We start from the raw sequence: 18,379 nt of genomic DNA on the forward strand, positions 1-18,379 counted from the left end.
AGTGGGCCTAGATGGTATCCGTCAAATTTTGTAAAGTTCGGATGAGCGGTTCATGAGAAATACACTTTTTTTGTATTTGTAGCGCCCCCTAGTGGCCAATGTTCGTCAGTTTTGTTTTAGAGCCTCAAAGGGTCATACCAAAGGATACTGTAAAGTTTGGCTTTGATAGCATTTATCTTGGCCGAGATATGGCAAAGACAATGTTTTCATAGCTAGCTACAAGAATTTGTTTGCACGTAATATGCACAATTTTTATTCTATAAAAAATCTTTATACAAATTTTTGTCAGGTCTGTCTAGAGATGCTATGTGCCAAGTTTCGTGCCGATCCATAGCACGGTCTGGGAGGAGTTCGAAAAAGTGGTGATGGGCGTGGCCTACATCACGAGATTCAGTAGGATCCAGGGAACGCGTGGATGTAAGGTTTTTAAATTTCCGATGTACGGTTTTGGGAGTTATAGGGCTAAACGTGTTTTTCTCTGCTATAGCGCCACCTAGTGGTATAAGTGGGTCAATTTTTTTGGCTGAGGTCTTTGCGGACTTTCGGACCAGTCTTGAAAATGGCGCGTCGCCACCATGTACGGTTTAGGCTGCAGCACCACTTTTATGCGGAGAAGAATAATGGAAAAGAAGACTACTACTAACAATAAGAAACCTTACGAAAACAATAGGGTTCCACAGCCCTGCTGTGTGAACCGCGTATCACCTTGCGATTACCGCGGTAATCGCAAGGTGCACGCATCCTCGGGCTTGGACCCCTAACTAGAACTGCACGCAGTTTTAACGGGGTCCAAGCCTCCCCGCGCCAGTCGTCCCCAGCGTCCCGGAGAGCGCGCCAATCACCGCCCCGCTGCGAGGACTGCCTCGGGAGCGGGCCTAGATGGCATCCGTCAAATTTTGTAAAATTCGGACCAGCGGTTCATGAGAAATACACTATTTTTGTATTTGTAGCGCCCCCTAGTGGCCAATGTTCGTCGCATTTGTTACAGAGCCTCAAGGGGTCATAGCAAGTAATATTGTAAAGTTTGGCTTTGATAGCATTTATCTTGGCCGAGATATGGCAACGGCAATGTTTTCATAGCTAGCTACAAAACTTTGTTTGCGCGTAACACGCGCAATTTTTATCCTATAAAAAATCTTTATGCAAACTTTTGTCAGGTTGGTCTGGAGATGCTATGTGCCAAGTTTCGTGCAGATCCATTGCACGGTCTCGGAGGAGTTCGAAAAAGTTGGTATTTGATAAATCGCAATTTTTCACGCATAAAAGTCTAGGCGAAAATGGGCGTGGCCTATATCACGAGATTCATTAGGATCCAGGGAACGCGTGGATGTAAGGTTTTTAAATTTCCGATGTACGGTTTGGGAGTTATAGGGCCAAACGTGTTTTTCTCTGCTATAGCGCCACCTAGTGGTAGAAGTGGGTCAATGTTTTTGGCTGAGGTCTTCGCGGACTTTCGGACCAGTCCTGAAAATGGCGCGTCGCCACCATGTACGGTTTAGGCTGCAGCACCACTTTTATGCGGAGAAGAATAATGGAAAGTAAGAATATGAGGAGGAAGAAGAAACTGTACGAAAACAATAGGGTTCCACAGCCCTGCTGTATGAACCGCGTATCGCCTTGCGATACCGCGGTGCACGCATCCTCGGGCTTGGACCCCTAATAATTCCTTCAATTACATTAGGGCCTTTGCCGCTGTTGGCGCTCGGGCCCTAATAATTCATTCAATTCCAATAGGGCCTTCGCCGCTGTCGGAGTTAGGGCCCTAAATATAAGCATTATTGTCAAATATTCTACACGAAACCATGCACCTGCTGTCAGTTATCTGGATGGACTTGATTCTAAGCTGGACTTCAAATGCTCAATTAGGTATCAACCCCATTTTGCCCTTTGGGCTCGTCCGGGATTTGAAACCGGGACCTCTCGCACCCTAAGCGAGAATCATACCCCTAGACGAACGAGCCACTTAAAACTGCATTTTAGCAATTTTTCATCACGGAAATGCAGCGCCGATCTGTCATTGACTTGAAAGGCAATGGTTAAGTAGTATGACATTGGGTCTTTCTATGGTTCCCCTGCCTGATTCAGCTTTCTAATTACATTGGACAACAGAATGCTTTTGACGCAAAACCTTTTACTAAAATTCAAACTTGAATTTTTCCACCAAAAATGGTTGGGTTTAGTACGTCATTTCTTATTGACTTTACATTGGCATTGTTTTCCGTCGTGGCCACACAGAATTTTCACACATTCTGTGCCAAAACCACCTTGTAGTGCGTTGTTAACAGTTTGTGACCATTAATTCCGTGAAATGAACACGACCCCTTTAAGGTAAGGAAAGGATTGTGGGTGGGCTTACGTTACCATGACACGCGGGACAACAATGGGACGGTTGGGTTTAGGAAAACAATAAACGGTTGGGTTTAGGAAAGCAATAGACGGTTGGGTTCAGGAAAGCAATAGACGGTTGGGTTCAGGAAAGCAATAACGGGACTTGGGACAACGGGAAGGTTGGGTTTAGGAAAATAACAACAGGACGGTTTTGGTTGGGCTAGGGTTAGGGTTAGGAGGTTTGGGTTAGGGTTAGGGTTTAGGAAAGCAATAGACGGTTGGGTTCAGGAAAGCAATAACGGGACTTGGGACATGGGTTAGGGGATAAGGGGTTAGGGTTAGGGGGTTAGGGTTAGGGGCGTTAGGGTTAGGGGGTTAGGGTTAGGGTTTCGGTTTAGGAAAGCAATAGACGGTTGGGTTTAGGAAATCAATAACGGGACTTGGGACAACGGGAAGGTTGGGTTTAGGAAATTAACAACAGGATGGTTTTGGATGGGCTAGGGTTAAGGTTAGGGTTAGGGGCGTTAGGGTTAGGGTTAGGGTTCAGGTTTAGGAAAGCAATAATGGGACTTGGGAGAACAACAGGAAGGTTGGGTTTAGGAAAGCAATAATGGGACTTGGGAGAACAACAGGAAGGTTGGGTTTAGGAAAATAACAACGGGATGGTTTCGGTTGGGCTAGGGTTAGGGTTAGAGGCGTTAGGGTTAGGGTTTAGGTTTAGGAAAGCAATAACAGGATTTGGGACAACAGGTAGGTTGGGTGTAGGAAAATAACAACAGGATGGTTTCGGGTGGGCTAGGGTTAGGGTTAGGGGCGTTAGGGTTAGGGGGTTAGGGTTAGGGTTCAGGTTTAGGAAAGCAATAGACGGTTGGGTTCAGGAAAGCAATAACGGGACATGGGACAACAACAGGAAGGTTGGGTTTAGGAATAAAATAACAGAATGGTTTTGGTTGGGTTAGGGTAAGGGGCGTTTGGGTTAGGGGTTAGGGTTAGGGCTAGGGTTGAGGTTTAGGAAAGCAATAGACTGTTGGGTTCATGAAAGCAATATCGGGATTTGGGACAACAACGGGAAGGTTGGGTTTAGGAAAGCAATAACGGGACTTGGGACAACATCGGCAAGGTTGGGTTTAGGAAAATAACAACAGGATGGTTTAGGTTGGGTTAGGGGGGTTAGGGTTAGGGTTTAGGCTTAGGGTTAGGGTTTAGGTTTAGGAAAGCCATAGACGGTTGGGTTCAGGAAAGCAATAACGGGACTTGGGACATGGGTTAGGGTTAGGGGTTAGGGGGTTAGGGTCAGGGGCGTTAGGGTTAGGGGCTTAGGGCTAGGGGCTTAGGGTTTAGGTTTAGGAAAGCAATAGACGGTTGGGTTCAGGAAAGCAATAACGGGACTTGAGACAACTACGGGAAGGTTGGGTTTAGGTAAATAACAACAGGATGGTTTTGGTTGGGCTAGGGTTAGGGGCGTTAGGGTTAAGGTTAGTGGGTTAGGGTTTAGGAAAGCAATAGATGGTTGGGTTTAGGAAAGCAATAACGGGACTTGGGACAACAACAGGAAGGTTGGGTTTAGGAAAATAACAACAGGATGGTTTCGGTTGGGCTAGGGTTAGGGTTAGGGGCGTTAGGGTTTGGGTTAGGGTTTAGGAAAGCAATAGACGCTTGGGTTTAGGAAAGCAATAACGGGACTTGGGACAACAACGGGAAGGTTGGGTTTAGGAAATTAACAACAGGATGGTTTCGGTTGGGCTAGGGTTAGGGTTAGGGGCGTTAGGGTTTAGGTTTAGGAAAGCAATAGAAGCTTGGGTTTTGGAAATCAATAACGGGACTTGGGACAACAACGGGAATGTCGGGTTTAGGAAAATAATAACAGGATGGTTTTGGTTGGGCTAGGATTAGGGTTAGGGGCAGTACGGTTAGGGGGGTTAGGGTTTGGGGGTTAGGGTTGAGGTTTAGACAAGCAATAGACTGTTGGGTTCAGGAAAGTAATAACAAGATTTGGGACAACAACGGGAAGGTTGGGTTTAGGAAAATAACAACAGGATGGTTTCGGTTGGGCTAGGGTTAGGGATAGGGGCATTAGGGTTAGGGTTACAGGGTTAGGAATAGGGTTAGGGTTTAGGGTTTAGGTTTAGGAAAGCAATAGACGGTTGGGTTTAGGAAAGCAATAACGGGACTTGGGACAACAACGGGAGGGTTGGGTTTAGGAAATTAACAACAGGATGGTTTTAGTTGGGTTAGGGTTAGGGGCATTAGGGTTAGGGGATTAGGGTTAGGGTTTAGGGTTTAGGTTTAGGAAAGCAATAGATGGTTGGGTTTAGGAAAGCAATAACGGGACTTGGGACAAAAACAGGAAGGTTGGGTTTAGGAGAATGACAACAGGATGGTTTTGGTTGGACTAGGGTTACGGTTAGGGGCGTTAGGGTTAGGGGCGTTAGGGTTAGAGGGTTAGGGTTAGGGTTTAGGTTTAGGAAAGCAATAGACGCTTGGGTTTTGTAAATCAATAACGGGACTTGGGACAACAACGGGAATGTCGGGTTTAGGAAAATAACAAAAGGATGGTTTCGGTTGGGCTAGGGTTAGGGTTAGGGGCGTTAGGGTTTAGGTTTAGGAAAGCAATAGACGCTTGGGTTTAGGAAAGCAATAACGGGACTTGGGACAACAACGGGAAGGTTGGGTTTAGGAAATTAACAACAGGATGGTTTCGGTTGGGCTAGGGTTAGGGTTAGGGGCATTAGGGTTAGGGTTAGGGTTTAGGAAAGCAATAGACACTTGGATTTTGGAAATCAATAACGGGACTTGGGACAACAACGGGAATGTCGGGTTTAGGAAAATAACAGGATGTTTCGGTTGGGCTAGGGTTAGGGGTGTTAGGGTTAGGGGCGTTAGGGTTAGGGTTTGGGGGTTAGGGTTGAGGTTTAGGAAAGCAATAGACTGTTGGGTTCAGAAAAGCAATAACAGGATCTGGGACAACAACGGGAAGGTTGGGTTTAGGAAAATAACAACAGGATGGTTTCGGTTGAGCTAGGGTTAGGGGCGTTAGGGTTAGGGTTTAGGTTTAGGAAAGCAATAGACGGTTGGGTTCAGGAAAGCAATAACGGGACTTGGGACAACAACGGGAAGGTTGGGTTTAGGAAAAGGGTTAGGGGGTTAGGGTTAGGGTTAGGGGTTAGGGTTAGGGTCAGGGTTTAGGGTTTAGGTTTAGGAAAGCAATAGACGGTTGGGTTTAGGAAAGCAATAACGGGACTTGGGACAACAACAGGAAGGTCGGGTTTAGGAAAATAACAACAGGATGGTTTCGGTGGGGCTAGGGTTAGGGTTAGGGGCGTTAGGGTTAGGGTTAGGGTTTAGGATGGCAATAGACGCTTGGGTTTTGGAAATCAATAACGGGACTTGGGACAACAACGGGAATGTCGGGTTTAGGAAAATAACAACAGGATGGTTTCGGTTGGGCTAGGGTTAGGGTTAGGGGCGTTAGGGTTAGGGTTAGGGTTTAGGAAAGCAATAGACGCTTGGGTTTAAGAAAGCAATAACGGGACTTGGGACAACAACGGGAAGGTTGGGTTTAGGAAATTAACAACAGGACTGTTTCGGTTGGGCTAGGGTTAGGGTTAGGGGCGTTAGGGTTTAGGTTTAGGAAAGCAATAGACGCTTGGGTTTTGGAAATCAATAACGGGACTTGGGACAACAACAGGAATGTCGGGTGTAGGAAAATAACTACAGGATGGTTTCGGTTGGGCTAGGGTTAGGGGCGTTAGGGTTAGGGTTTAGGTTTAGGAAAGCAATAGACGCTTGGGTTTAGGAAAGCAATAACGGGACTTGGGACAACAACGGGAAGGTTGGGTTTAGGAAATTAACAACAGGATGGTTTCGGTTGGGCAAGGGTTAGGGTTAGGGGCATTAGGGTTAGGGTTAGGGTTTAGGTTTAGGAAAGCAATAGACGCTTGGATTTTGGAAATCAATAACGGACTTGGGACAACAACGGGAATGTCAGGTTTAGGAAAATAACAACAGGATGGATTCGGTTGGGCTAGGGTTAGGGTTAGGGGCGTTAGGGTTAGGGGCGTTAGGGTTAGGGTTTGGGGGTTAGGGTTAGGGTTGAGGTTTAGGAAAGCAATAGACTGTTGGGTTCAGGAAAGCAATAACGGGATTTGGGACAACAACGGGAAGGTTGGGTTAAGGAAAATAACAACAGGATGGTTTCGGTTGGGCTAGGGTTAGGGTTAGGGGCGTTAGGGTTAGGGTTTAGGTTTAGGAAAGCAATAGACGGTTGGGTTTAGGAAAGCAATAATGGGACTTGGACAACAACGGGAAGGTTGGGTTTAGGAAAATAACAACAGGATGGTTTCGGTTGGGCTAGGGTTAGGGGCGTTAGGGTTAGGGTTTAGGTTTAGGAAAGCAATAGACGGTGGGTCAGGAAAGCAATAACGGGACTTGGGACAACAACGGGAAGGTTGGGTTTAGGAAAAGGGTTAGGGTTAGGGTTAAGGGGTTAGGGTTAGGGGTTAGGTTAGGGTTAGGGGCGTTAGGGTTAGGGTTCGGGGGTTAGGGTTAGGGTTAGGTTTAGGAAAGCAATAGACTGTTGGGTTCAGGAAAGCAATAACGGGATTTGGGACAACAACGGGAAGGTTGGGTTAAGGAAAATAACAACAGGATGGTTTCGGTTGGGCTAGGGTTAGGGGCGTTAGGGTTAGGGTTTAGGTTTAGGAAAGCAATAGACGGTTGGGTTTAGGAAAGCAATAATGGGACTTGGGACAACAACGGGAAGGTTGGGTTGAGGAAAATAACAGGATGATTTCGGTTGGGTTAGGGGCGTTAGGGTTAGGGGGTTAGGGTTAGGGTTTAGATTTAGGAAAGCAATAGACGGTTGGGTTTAGGAAAGCAATAACGGGACTTGGGACAACAACGGGAAGGTTGGGTTTAGGAAAATAAAAGGATGGTTTAGGTTGGGTTAGGGTTAGGGGGGTTAGGTTTAGGGGTTAGGCTTAGGGTTAGGGGGTTAGGGTAAGGGTTAGGAAAGCAATAGACGCTTGGGTTTACGAAAGCAATAACGGGACTTGGTACAACAACGGGAAGGTTGGGTTTAGGAAAATAACAGGATGGTTTCCGTTGGGCTAGGGTTAGGGGCGTTAGGGTTAGGGTTTAGGTTTAGGAAAGCAATAGAGAGTTGGGTTTAGGAAAGCAGTAACGGGACTTGGGACAACTACGGGAAGGTTGGGTTTAGGAAAAGGGTTAGGGTTAGGGTTAGGGGTTAGGGTTAGGTGTGTTCGGATCCCATTAGTCTCCCCACGCGTCCGACGACTACGCAGTTGAGTGGAGACTAAAGGTATGCACGGGCCGCCGCATGTCAGTCAATTTCCCACCACTAAAGCTTTAACCCTCAGGTTATCCCATATTGGGATAACCTTCAGAGGGGCAATACACCAAGCCTCTGCTAACAGGAGGCGGTGAAAGAGACCTTTCGACCAAACCTCAATTTAAGGGAAAGGAGGGAAGGGGGAGAGAGAGTTATCCATCCCTCTGTCTAGAGGAGGTGGATGAGAGAGAGAGTTTTATCCATCCCTCTGTCTAGAGGAGGTGGATGAGAGAAAGAGAGAGTAATCCATCCCTCTGTCTAGAGGAGGTGGATGAGAGAGAGAGAGTTATCCATCCCTCTGTCTAGAGGAGGTGGATGAGAGAGAGAGAGAGAGAGAGAGAGAGAGAGAGAGAGAGAGAGAGAGAGAGAGAGAGAGAGAGTTATCCAACCCTCTGTCTAGAGGAGGTGGATGAGAGAGAGAGAGAGAGTTATCCATCCCTCTGTCTAGAGGAGATGAATAAGAGAGAGAGAGAGAGAGAGAGGGGGTGATGGGGAAGGGGAAGGAGGGGTGGTCCGACCAACTTTTAAGACACTGGTTCTAAAGTTAAGGCCCATCTTCAGGTAAGTCCGAACATCTTCTATCCGTCCATCTTCATCCGCCTCTCACGTCGCAGGATCGCAGTAAGTACTATATTAATGACTATATTAATCTAGCTGGTTAGGCCTGTTAAACTATGGATTGGGGTCACGCATAATTAGCTATGGGTTAAGTTTTAGGGTTAGGGTTAAGTTTAGGTATACTAGACTAATGGTTAAGTTTAGGGCCAGGGTAAGGGTCAGGCATACTAGACTAATGGTTAAGTTTAGGGCTAGGGTTAGGGTTAGGTGTGCTAAACTATTGGTTAAGTTTAGGGCTAGGGTTAGGGCCAGGCATACTAGACTAATGGTTAAGTTTAGGGCTAGGGTTAGGTGTGCTAAACTATTGGTTAAGTTTAGGGCTAGGGTTAGGGTTAGGTGTGCTAAACTATTGGTTAAGTTTAGGGTCAGGGTTAGGGTCAGGCATATGAGGCCATACGTTAGGGCAGACATAGGATCCAGGTATGAATAAACCGGAGAAACCGATGAAGTCTTCGCCGCAGCCGAGTTGACAGCATCCCATATATTCAGTTTTAATTGTTGTACTTACAGTATTAAAAGCAATTGCTTGCTGTTAAAGAACCTCCATTTGTCTGGTTTTGTGGATAAACTTGATCTGTCGTGTGATTGTGTTTTATTGGTTTCCTTACAACTCTAAGGTTAGGGTTAGGGGGTTAGGGTTAGGGTTTAGGTTTAGGAAAGCAATAGACTGTTGGGTTCAGGAAAGCAATAACGGGATTTGGGACAACAACGGGAAGGTTGGGTTAAGGAAAATAACAACAGGATGGTTTTGGTTGGGCTAGGGTTAGGGTTAGGGGCGTTAGGGTTAGGGTTTAGGTTTAGGAAAGCAATAGACGGTTGGGTTTAGGAAAGCAATAATGGGACTTGGGACAACAACGGGAAGGTTGGGTTTAGGAAAATAACAACAGGATGGTTTCGGTTGGGCTAGGGTTAGGGGCGTTAGGGTTAGGGTTTAGGTTTAGGAAAGCAATAGACGGTTGGGTTCAGGAAAGCAATAACGGGACTTGGGACAACAACGGGAAGGTTGGGTTTAGGAAAAGGGTTAGGGTTAGGGTTAGGGGTTAGGGTTAGGGTTAGGGGTTAGGGTTAGGGGCGTTAGGGTTAGGGTTAGGGGCGTTAGGGTTAGGGGGTTAGGGTTAGGGTTTAGGTTTAGGAAAGCAATAGACTGTTGGGTTCAGGAAAGCAATAACGGGATTTGGGACAACAACGGGAAGGTTGGGTTAAGGAAAATAACAACAGGATGGTTTCGGTTGGGCTAGGGTTAGGGTTAGGGGCGTTAGGGTTAGGGTTTAGGTTTAGGAAAGCAATAGACGGTTGGGTTTAGGAAAGCAATAATGGGACTTGGGACAACAACGGGAAGGTTGGGTTTAGGAAAATAACAGGATGGTTTCGGTTGGGTTAGGGTAAGGGGCGTTAGGGTTAGGGGGTTAGGGTTAGGGTTTAGATTTAGGAAAGCAATAGACGGTTGGGTTTAGGAAAGCAATAACGGGACTTGGGACAACAACGGGAAGGTTGGGTTTAGGAAAATAAAAGGATGGTTTAGGTTGGGCTAGGGTTAGGGTGGTTAGGTTTAGGGGTTAGGCTTAGGGTTAGGGGGTTAGGGTTAGGGTTAGGAAAGCAATAGACGCTTGGGTTTACGAAAGCAATAACGGGACTTGGTACAACAACGGGAAGGTTGGGTTTAGGAAAATAACAACAGGATGGTTTCGGTTGGGCTAGGGTTAGGGTTAGGGGCGTTAGGGTTAGGGTTTAGGTTTAGGAAAGCAATAGACGGTTGGGTTTAGGAAAGCAATAATGGGACTTGGGACAACAACGGGAAGGTTGGGTTTAGGAAAAGGGTTAGGGTTAGGGTTAAGGGGTTAGGGTTAGGGGTTAGGGTTAGGGTTAGGGGCGTTAGGGTTAGGGTTCGGGGGTTAGGGTTAGGGTTTAGGTTTAGGAAAGCAATAGACTGTTGGGTTCAGGAAAGCAATAACGGGATTTGGGACAACAACGGGAAGGTTGGGTTAAGGAAAATAACAACAGGATGGTTTCGGTTGGGCTAGGGTTAGGGTTAGGGGCGTTAGGGTTAGGGTTTAGGTTTAGGAAAGCAATAGACGGTTGGGTTTAGGAAAGCAATAATGGGACTTGGGACAACAACGGGAAGGTTGGGTTGAGGAAAATAACAGGATGATTTCGGTTGGGTTAGGGGCGTTAGGGTTAGGGGGTTAGGGTTAGGGTTTAGATTTAGGAAAGCAATAGACGGTTGGGTTTAGGAAAGCAATAACGGGACTTGGGACAACAACGGGAAGGTTGGGTTTAGGAAAATAAAAGGATGGTTTAGGTTGGGCTAGGGTTAGGGTTAGGGGGGTTAGGTTTAGGGGTTAGGCTTAGGGTTAGGGGGTTAGGGTAAGGGTTAGGAAAGCAATAGACGCTTGGGTTTACGAAAGCAATAACGGGACTTGGTACAACAACGGGAAGGTTGGGTTTAGGAAAATAACAGGATGGTTTCCGTTGGGCTAGGGTTAGGGGCGTTAGGGTTAGGGTTTAGGTTTAGGAAAGCAATAGAGAGTTGGGTTTAGGAAAGCAGTAACGGGACTTGGGACAACAACGGGAAGGTTGGGATTAGGAAAATAACAGGATGGTTTCCGTTGGGCTAGGGTTAAGGTTAGGGGCGTTAGGGTTAGGGTTTAGGTTTAGGAAAGCAGTAACGGGACTTGGGACAACTACGGGAAGGTTGGGTTTAGGAAAACAACAACAGGATGGTTTTGGTTGGGCTAGAGTTAGGGTTAGGGTTAGGGGCGTTAGGGTCAGGGTAGAGGTTAGGGTTTAGGAAAGCAATAGAGGGTTGGGTTTAGGAAAGCAATAACGGGACTTGGGACAACAACGGGAAGGTTGGGATTAGGAAAATAACAACGGGATGGTTTTGGTTGGGCTAGGGTTAGGGTTAGGGGCGTTAGGGTTAGGGTTTAGGTTTAGGAAAGCAATAGACGGTTGGGTTTAGGAAAGCAATAACAGGATTTGGGACAACAACGGGAAGGTCGGGTGTAGGAAAATAACAACAGGAGGGTTTCTGTTGGTCTAGGGTTAGGGTTTTGGGCGTTAGGGTTAGGGGGTTAGGGTTAGGGTTTAGGTTTAGGAAAGAAATAGACGGTTGGGTTTAGGAAAGCAATAACAGGAAATGGGACAACAACGGGAAGGTTGGGTATAGGAAAAAAACAACAGGATGGTTACGGTTTATGTCATGCTCATTTGTTCCTCATATTTTTCCCAGTTCTTCTTTTTACTGCAGTTGAAGCAAGCTATGCAAAGTTGCAAAAATGCTCTACTACACTTCAGCTTCCTACTTATCTTGTTAGGGGATCCCAGGTCCTTCCATGGCATTCAATCACAGTTTGAATGCTGAGAATAAAGTCTTCAGTTTGAATTAGAAAGAGAATACAAGCATAATTGCCAAATATTGTACACGTAACATAAACACATACACCTGCTGTCAGTTATCTGGATGGACTTGATTCTAAGCTGGACTTCAAATGCTCAATTAGGTATCAACCCCATTTTGCCCATTGGGCTCGTCCGGGATTTGAATTTGGGACCTCTCGCACCCTAAGCAAGAATCATCAGAATCAGAATCAATTTCAAGCAGATACGACAATGTTTACTGTAGTTACAGCCACTTTCTGGTTCATCGCTAAACACTCAAAATGGCAGCCATGCCACGCCCACACCGTATGACGAAAAGTTTTTCTTTTAATAACTTTTCGTCGTCAACATCTTAAGATGACACACACCAGGTTTGAAGATGATCGGATGAAATCTCTAGGAGGAGTTCGTTAAAGTATAGCACCTTGTCTTTTAGGCCTACTTCCTGTTGCCACTAGGGAGCGCTATGACTTTGAGTGAATTTCGGCGTGTAGATGTCGTCAGGGGCGGACTCTGATGAATCCGGAAAAGTTTCAAGCAGATTCGACAAAGTACACTGTAGTTACAGCCACTTTCTCAGTGTTGCTGTCGGCGCTCGGGCCCTAATAATAATAATAATTCCTTCAGTTCCAATAGGGCCTTCGCCGCTGTCGGCGCTCGGGCCCTAATAAAGAATAATAAAGAATAATTCCTTCAGATCCAATAGGGCCTTTGCCGCTGTCGGCGCTCGGGCCCTAATAATAATAATAAAGAATAATTCCTTCAGTTCCAATAGGGCCTTCGCCGCTGTCGGCGCTCAGGCCCTAATAATTCCTTCATTTCCAATAGGGCCTTCGCCGCCTGTAGGCGCTTGGGCCCTAATAAAGAATAATTCCTTCAGTTCCAGTAGGGCCTTCGCCGCTGTCGGCGCTCGGGCCCTAATAATAATTCCTTCAGTTCCAATAGGGCCTTCGCTGCTGTCGGCGCTCGGGCCGTAATAATAATAATAATTCCTTCAGTTCCAATAGGGCCTTCGCCGCTGTCGGCGCTCGGGCCCTAATAAAGAATAATAAAGAATAATTCCTTCAGATCCAATAGGGCCTTCGTCGCTGTCGGCGCTCGGGCCCTAATAATAATAATAAAGAATAATTCCTTCAGTTCCAATAGGGCCTTTGCCGCTGTCGGCGCTTGGGCCCTAATAATTCCTTCAGTTCCAATAGGGCCTTCGCCGCTGTCGGCGCTTGGGCCCTAATAAAGAATAATTCCTTCAGTTCCAGTAGGGCCTTCGCCGCTGTCGGCGCTCGGGCCCTAATAATAATTCCTTCAGTTCCAATAGGGCTTTCGCCGCTGTCGGCGCTCGGGCCCTAATAATAATTCCTTCAGTTCCAATAGGGCCTTTGCTGCTGTCGGCGCTCGGGCCCTAATAATAATAATAATTCCTTCAGTTCCAATAGGGCCTTCGCCGCTGTCGGCGCTCGGGCCCTAATAATTCCTTCAGTTCCAATAGGGCCTTCGCCGCTGTCGGCGCTCGGGCCCTAATAAAGAATAATAAAGAATAATTCCTTCAGTTCCAATAGGGCCTTCGCCGCTGTCGGTGCTCGGGCCCTAATAATTCCTTCAGTTCCAATAGGGCCTTCGCCTCTGTCGGCGCTCGGGCCCTAATAATAATAATAATTCCTTCAGTTCCAATAGGGCCTTCGCCGCTGTCGGCGCTCGGGCCCTAATTAAACAAATATCTAACAACCAATTAAATTATTCTTATCAAGCTTATATCTAGGTAAATTACATTTCCACATGTACTTTCTTATTTAAATAACATTCCATATAACAAAAGACATATAACTTAAACAGTTTTTATAAGAAATAAATACATGGACATTCTCTCTATCCACATAACCCTTACATCATGAATACGGCGATTTTAAGTGTATTACTGTAGAATGAACTAACAGTTTCACCTTTCTGTAATTTATTAACTATTTATTGTCTCTATGAACTGAATATAGTTATGCATCAACTTAGATTATAGCCTAATTTCCAAAGGACTACACACACACATATATATATATGCAGTGGTGTGAAAAAGTGTTTGCCCCCTTCCTCATTTCCTGTTCCTTTGCATGTTTGTGACACTTAAGTGTTTCGGAACATCAAACCAATTTAAACAATAGTCAAGGACAACACAAGCAAACACAAAACGCAATTTGTAAATGAAGGTGTTTATTATTAAAAATGAAAAAAAATCCAAACAATCATGGCCCTGTGTGAAAAAGTGATTGCCCCCCTTGTTAAAACATAATATAACTGTGGTTGTCCACACCTGAGTTCAATTTCTCTAGCCACACCCAGGCCTGATTATTGCCACACCTGTTCACAATCAAGGCATCACTTAAATAGGAGCTGCTTGACACAGTAAGGTCCACCAGAAGATCCTTAAAAGCTACACATCATGCAGAGACCCAAAGAAATTCAGGAACAATTGAGAAAGAAAGTAATTGAGATCTATCAGTCTGGAAAGGGTTATAAAGCCATTTCCAAAGCTTTGGGAATCCAGCGAACCACAGTGAGAGCCATTATCCACAAATGGCGAAGATATGGAACAGTGGTGAACCTTCCCAGGAGTGGCCGGCCGCCACAAATTACCCCAAGAGCGCAGCGACGACTCATCCAAGAGGTCACAAAAGACCCCACAACAACGTCCAAAGAACTGCAGGCCTCACTTGCCTCAGTTAAGGTCAGCGTTCATGCCTCCACCATCAGGAAAAGACTGGGCAAAAATGGCCTGCATGGCAGAGTTCCAAGGAGAAAACCACTGCTGAGCAAAAAGAACATCAAAGCTCGTCTCAATTTCTCCACAACACATCTTGATGATCCCCAAGACTTTTGGGACAACATTCTGTGGACTGATGAGACAAAAGTGGAACTCTTTGGAAGGTGTGTGTCCAAGTATATCTGGCGTAGAAGGAACACTGCATTTCATAAAAAGAACATTATACCAACAGTAAAATATGGTGGTGGTAGTGTGATGGTCTGGGGCTGTTTTGCTGCTTCAGGACCTGGAAGACTTGCCGTGATAAAAGGAAATTTGAATTCTGCTGTCTACCAAGAGATCCTGAAGGAGAATGTCCGACCATCTGTTCGTGTACTCAAGCTGAAACAAACTTGGGTTCTGCAGCAGGACAATGATCCTAAACACACCAGCAAGTCCACCACTGAATGGCTGAAGAAAAACAAAATGAAGACTTTGGAGTGGCCTAGCCAAAGTCCTGACCTGAATCCTATTGAGATGTTGGGGTATGACCTTAAAAAGGCCGTCCATGCTTGAAAACCCTCTAATGTAACTGAATTAGGACAATTCTGCAAAGATGAGTGGGCCAAAATTCCTCCAGGACGCTGTAAAAGCCTCATTGCACGTTATCGCAAACGCTTGGTTGCAGTTGTTGCTACTAAGGGTGGCCCAACCAGTTATTAGGTTTAGGGGGCAATCACTTTTTCACACAGGGCCATAGTGGTTTGGATTTTTTTTCACCTTTAATAATAAACACCTTCATTTACAAATTGCATTTTGTGTACTTGTGTTGTCCTTGACTATTGTTTAAATTGGTTTGATGTTCCGAAACACTTAAGTGTGACAAACATGCAAAGGAACAGGAAATGAGGAAGGGGGCAAACACTTTTTCACACCACTGTATATATATATATATATATATATATATATATATATGTATATATTACATATACATGCATACATACATATATATATATATGTAGATATTATACGTACATATATTATTATTTATTTATTGAATTGTTTGGGGGAAAAGCAGGGGATGAAAATAACAGAGTGCTGCTGTCCAGTGACACCGTGCAGGAGCAAATAACATATATGGCTCAAAATGTTGAACATTAGCGAGTGACACCAATACGCCAGAGTTTTCCTCACTACAGTCGGACATGTCCACTGACATCAAGAATGAGGAAAATCTGTTGTGTCTTGTAAGGTACCTTTATATTAGTGAAGATGTGCATGATGATTTTCTTTTTTGTCGTTCCATGCCAACCAACACGACAAACAGGCAATTCAATTCAATGATTTAATTGTGCAGCATGACCTTGACTAGACAAGATGTGTGGGCCTGTGCACAAACTCTGCAGCTGCAATGACTGGAAAACAAAGGAGACTAGCCGTGCATGTTTACAGTAGCACCATTTGGCATAGAAACACACTATTGCTTTCACAAAGAACTGGCTGTGAAATAAATGCCCTAGTGTCTCAAAACAGTACTGGACTAAGCTGTGAACATAGTTGGTGCAATCAAAAGCAAACCACTGAACACGTCTTTTTAAAGCTCAGTGTGAAGATATGACGAGTGAACACACAAAATGTCTCAAATCGAAGTGCACTGGAAAGTCCTTACCTATCAATTTGAACTGCGCAATGGAGTCAATTTTTTTCTGCATTATAGTGATTGACTGTGTGGCAGATGGACTGTTCTTATAAATGTAAATGGAGTGCTTTTTTAGTCTTAACAACTGCTCAAAGCGCTTTTACATAGTACAGGAACCATTCACCATTCACACACATTCTCATACTGTGGCTGCTGTACAAGGTGCCACCTGCTCATCAGATAAACACTCACACACATTTACACTCCAATGGCGCAGCATCGGGGGCAACTCGGGGTTCAGTGTCTTGCCCAAGGACACTTCAACATGTAACTGCAGGACCAGGGATTGAACCACCAACCTTCTGATTAGCATCCGCTCTACCCTTGAGCCACAACTGCTCCAAGGCTGCACAATTCCCAAGGGCTCACAAAATTGGCATACCTGTCTTTTGTTTTCAGCACTCTCAAGCACTGCAAGATAAATCTGTCACCATCTTCAATGTCCAGAATTAAATAAAAGCTGCACTCCTCAAAATGGAATTATGGTGTGTCCATCTTGTTCGCCAGGAGTTTCCCGACGCTCGCAGATTTTCTTCTTGCAACCCGAGACATTTCATTTGGCTGTAATTTGTACTAAACTGTTGAAGTAGGAAGGCTTTGTTTTGTATGATATTTGGCAGTTAGGTGGTTTGTGAGTTTTTTTCATTGGTCAAGTGGTCCTTGGTCTTAAAACGTTTGAGAAACACTGTGCTAGTATGTCTCTCCTTAGCATAGTTTAAGCAATAATGCATTTGTTGACTAATTTTAGCAGTGGAATAATAAACATTTGGTGCCCTAGCAATTATTTCAGGCAGCAGGATAGTGTGTCTGGGACAGAGTCCAAATAAACTACAGTATGTGTGTTCATGATAATGTGTGAAAAGGAACATGCCAATCAGTGCAACAGTGTGGCTCTTTGGCTCAAGCTCCATGGAGCTCCATGGCACAGAGCGATAAAATACTGCAGGCTTTGGATACAAACACACTTGTTAGAGGCATCAGATCATTGTTGGTTTTGGTTTGCAAATGGGACTTGTTGACAGAAAAAAATATAAAATTTGGCCAGCCTTAATCACAGCATAATTCATCCATTCACCTTTGGGAGCACAGCTTTGTCAGTCAGAAAAATGTGCAGCTCTGCTCATACAAATACACCAGAGATAGTTTTCCACTTGCCTTCTGAATGACTTTATCAACCTGGGATCCAATGGGGGAGTAAAGGATCTTGGGATTTTTTGTCATCAAGTGAACCAGTAGGCCCAGATTCCTCTGTTCTTTGCTGGTGAATCCCAGTGAACTCATATTTCCCTGCTTCAAAGCTTCTGGCTCAATGATCCTGCAACAACAGCCACAGGTTTAAAGGTCAAACATTTTACTGCCAAGTCTCAATACTGTGGAATTGATTGAAAATGTATGTGTTTAAAAATTAAACAAAATAATCTCCCACAAATCAGGCCACAACATTACTGCCCTTATATCTCCCTGTTAGACTTAGACTTATCTTTATTAATCCTTTTGGGATGACTCCCGCAAGGAAATTAAAGTATAAAAAAGTACAATATACTGTTTTTATACCATGTTCAGCTGCAATGATTGTATTAGCTGTAATGAATTATTCTTGTACATTTTTCAATGTTTAATCTAATATTGAATACAAATATGATAAAAACACAAAAGACTTACATTAATGCAGTGCAAATACTGTTACTAGTTAGAAGACTATTCAAGTCAAGTCAACTTTGATCTTATTTTTTTTTTCTGGCAATCATTTCAATTAGTTGTAATCACCTAGCTTGCTAAATGTGGCAACACGTTTGATGGACAAGAAACATGAGCAGTCAGACAGCTTATGAACAAACCAACAAGTTATGTAAACTGAAAAACTGAAAGTAAAAATGTATATTTACCAAAGACAGTTTGGGACTTTGTTTTCTCTTCTATAGCTAAACTTGGGATTTGTTTAAAGCTGCATTAATCATCCATTTTGGCCACTTGGGGGCAGAATTTTAAAGGTGCCCTGCCACCCGTATCTCATTACTTTGTGGTATTGTCTGAAGTTCTACCAAGGACTCTAAAAATGCCTTGGTTAAATTGTTTCAAGCCATTCTAGCGTGGTACAGAAAGCCTGCAGGAAGATTTAACAAGCAAAGATGCTTGACTCCGATTGGCTAACAGCTAGCTAATGAGAGCCTGGCTGTCAGTATCCTGCTGGGTGCAACTAGGCGAGCTCATGAATAGTAATGAGCTCAGGCAACATGACGTCAAACTGATCAGCATTTTGTAACTGACCTGATTTCTC

The 18,379-nt window shown here is 44.7% G+C and overlaps 1 protein-coding gene and 1 non-coding gene across 7 annotated transcripts in view; both read right to left on the bottom strand.

Annotated features, from left to right (window-relative positions):
* Positions 1–18,379, bottom strand: part of abca2 (ATP-binding cassette, sub-family A (ABC1), member 2) — a gene marked incomplete at its 3' end in the record, with an annotated part of 152,895 nt that overhangs the window by 88,796 nt on the left and 45,720 nt on the right. For all 6 annotated transcript variants that reach the window (XM_032507550.1, XM_032507551.1, XM_032507552.1 and 3 more), the window contains 1 exon segment: positions 17,257–17,416. In XM_032507550.1, the coding sequence (XP_032363441.1) occupies positions 17,257–17,416 (160 nt within the window).
* On the bottom strand, positions 1,890–1,961 carry trnap-agg (transfer RNA proline (anticodon AGG)). The gene has a single exon. It is a non-coding gene; the product is annotated as a tRNA-Pro (tRNA).

This window comes from Etheostoma spectabile, unplaced genomic scaffold, assembly GCF_008692095.1.
Source record: "Etheostoma spectabile isolate EspeVRDwgs_2016 unplaced genomic scaffold, UIUC_Espe_1.0 scaffold00003242, whole genome shotgun sequence".
NCBI classification, from domain to species: Eukaryota; Metazoa; Chordata; class Actinopteri; order Perciformes; family Percidae; genus Etheostoma; species Etheostoma spectabile.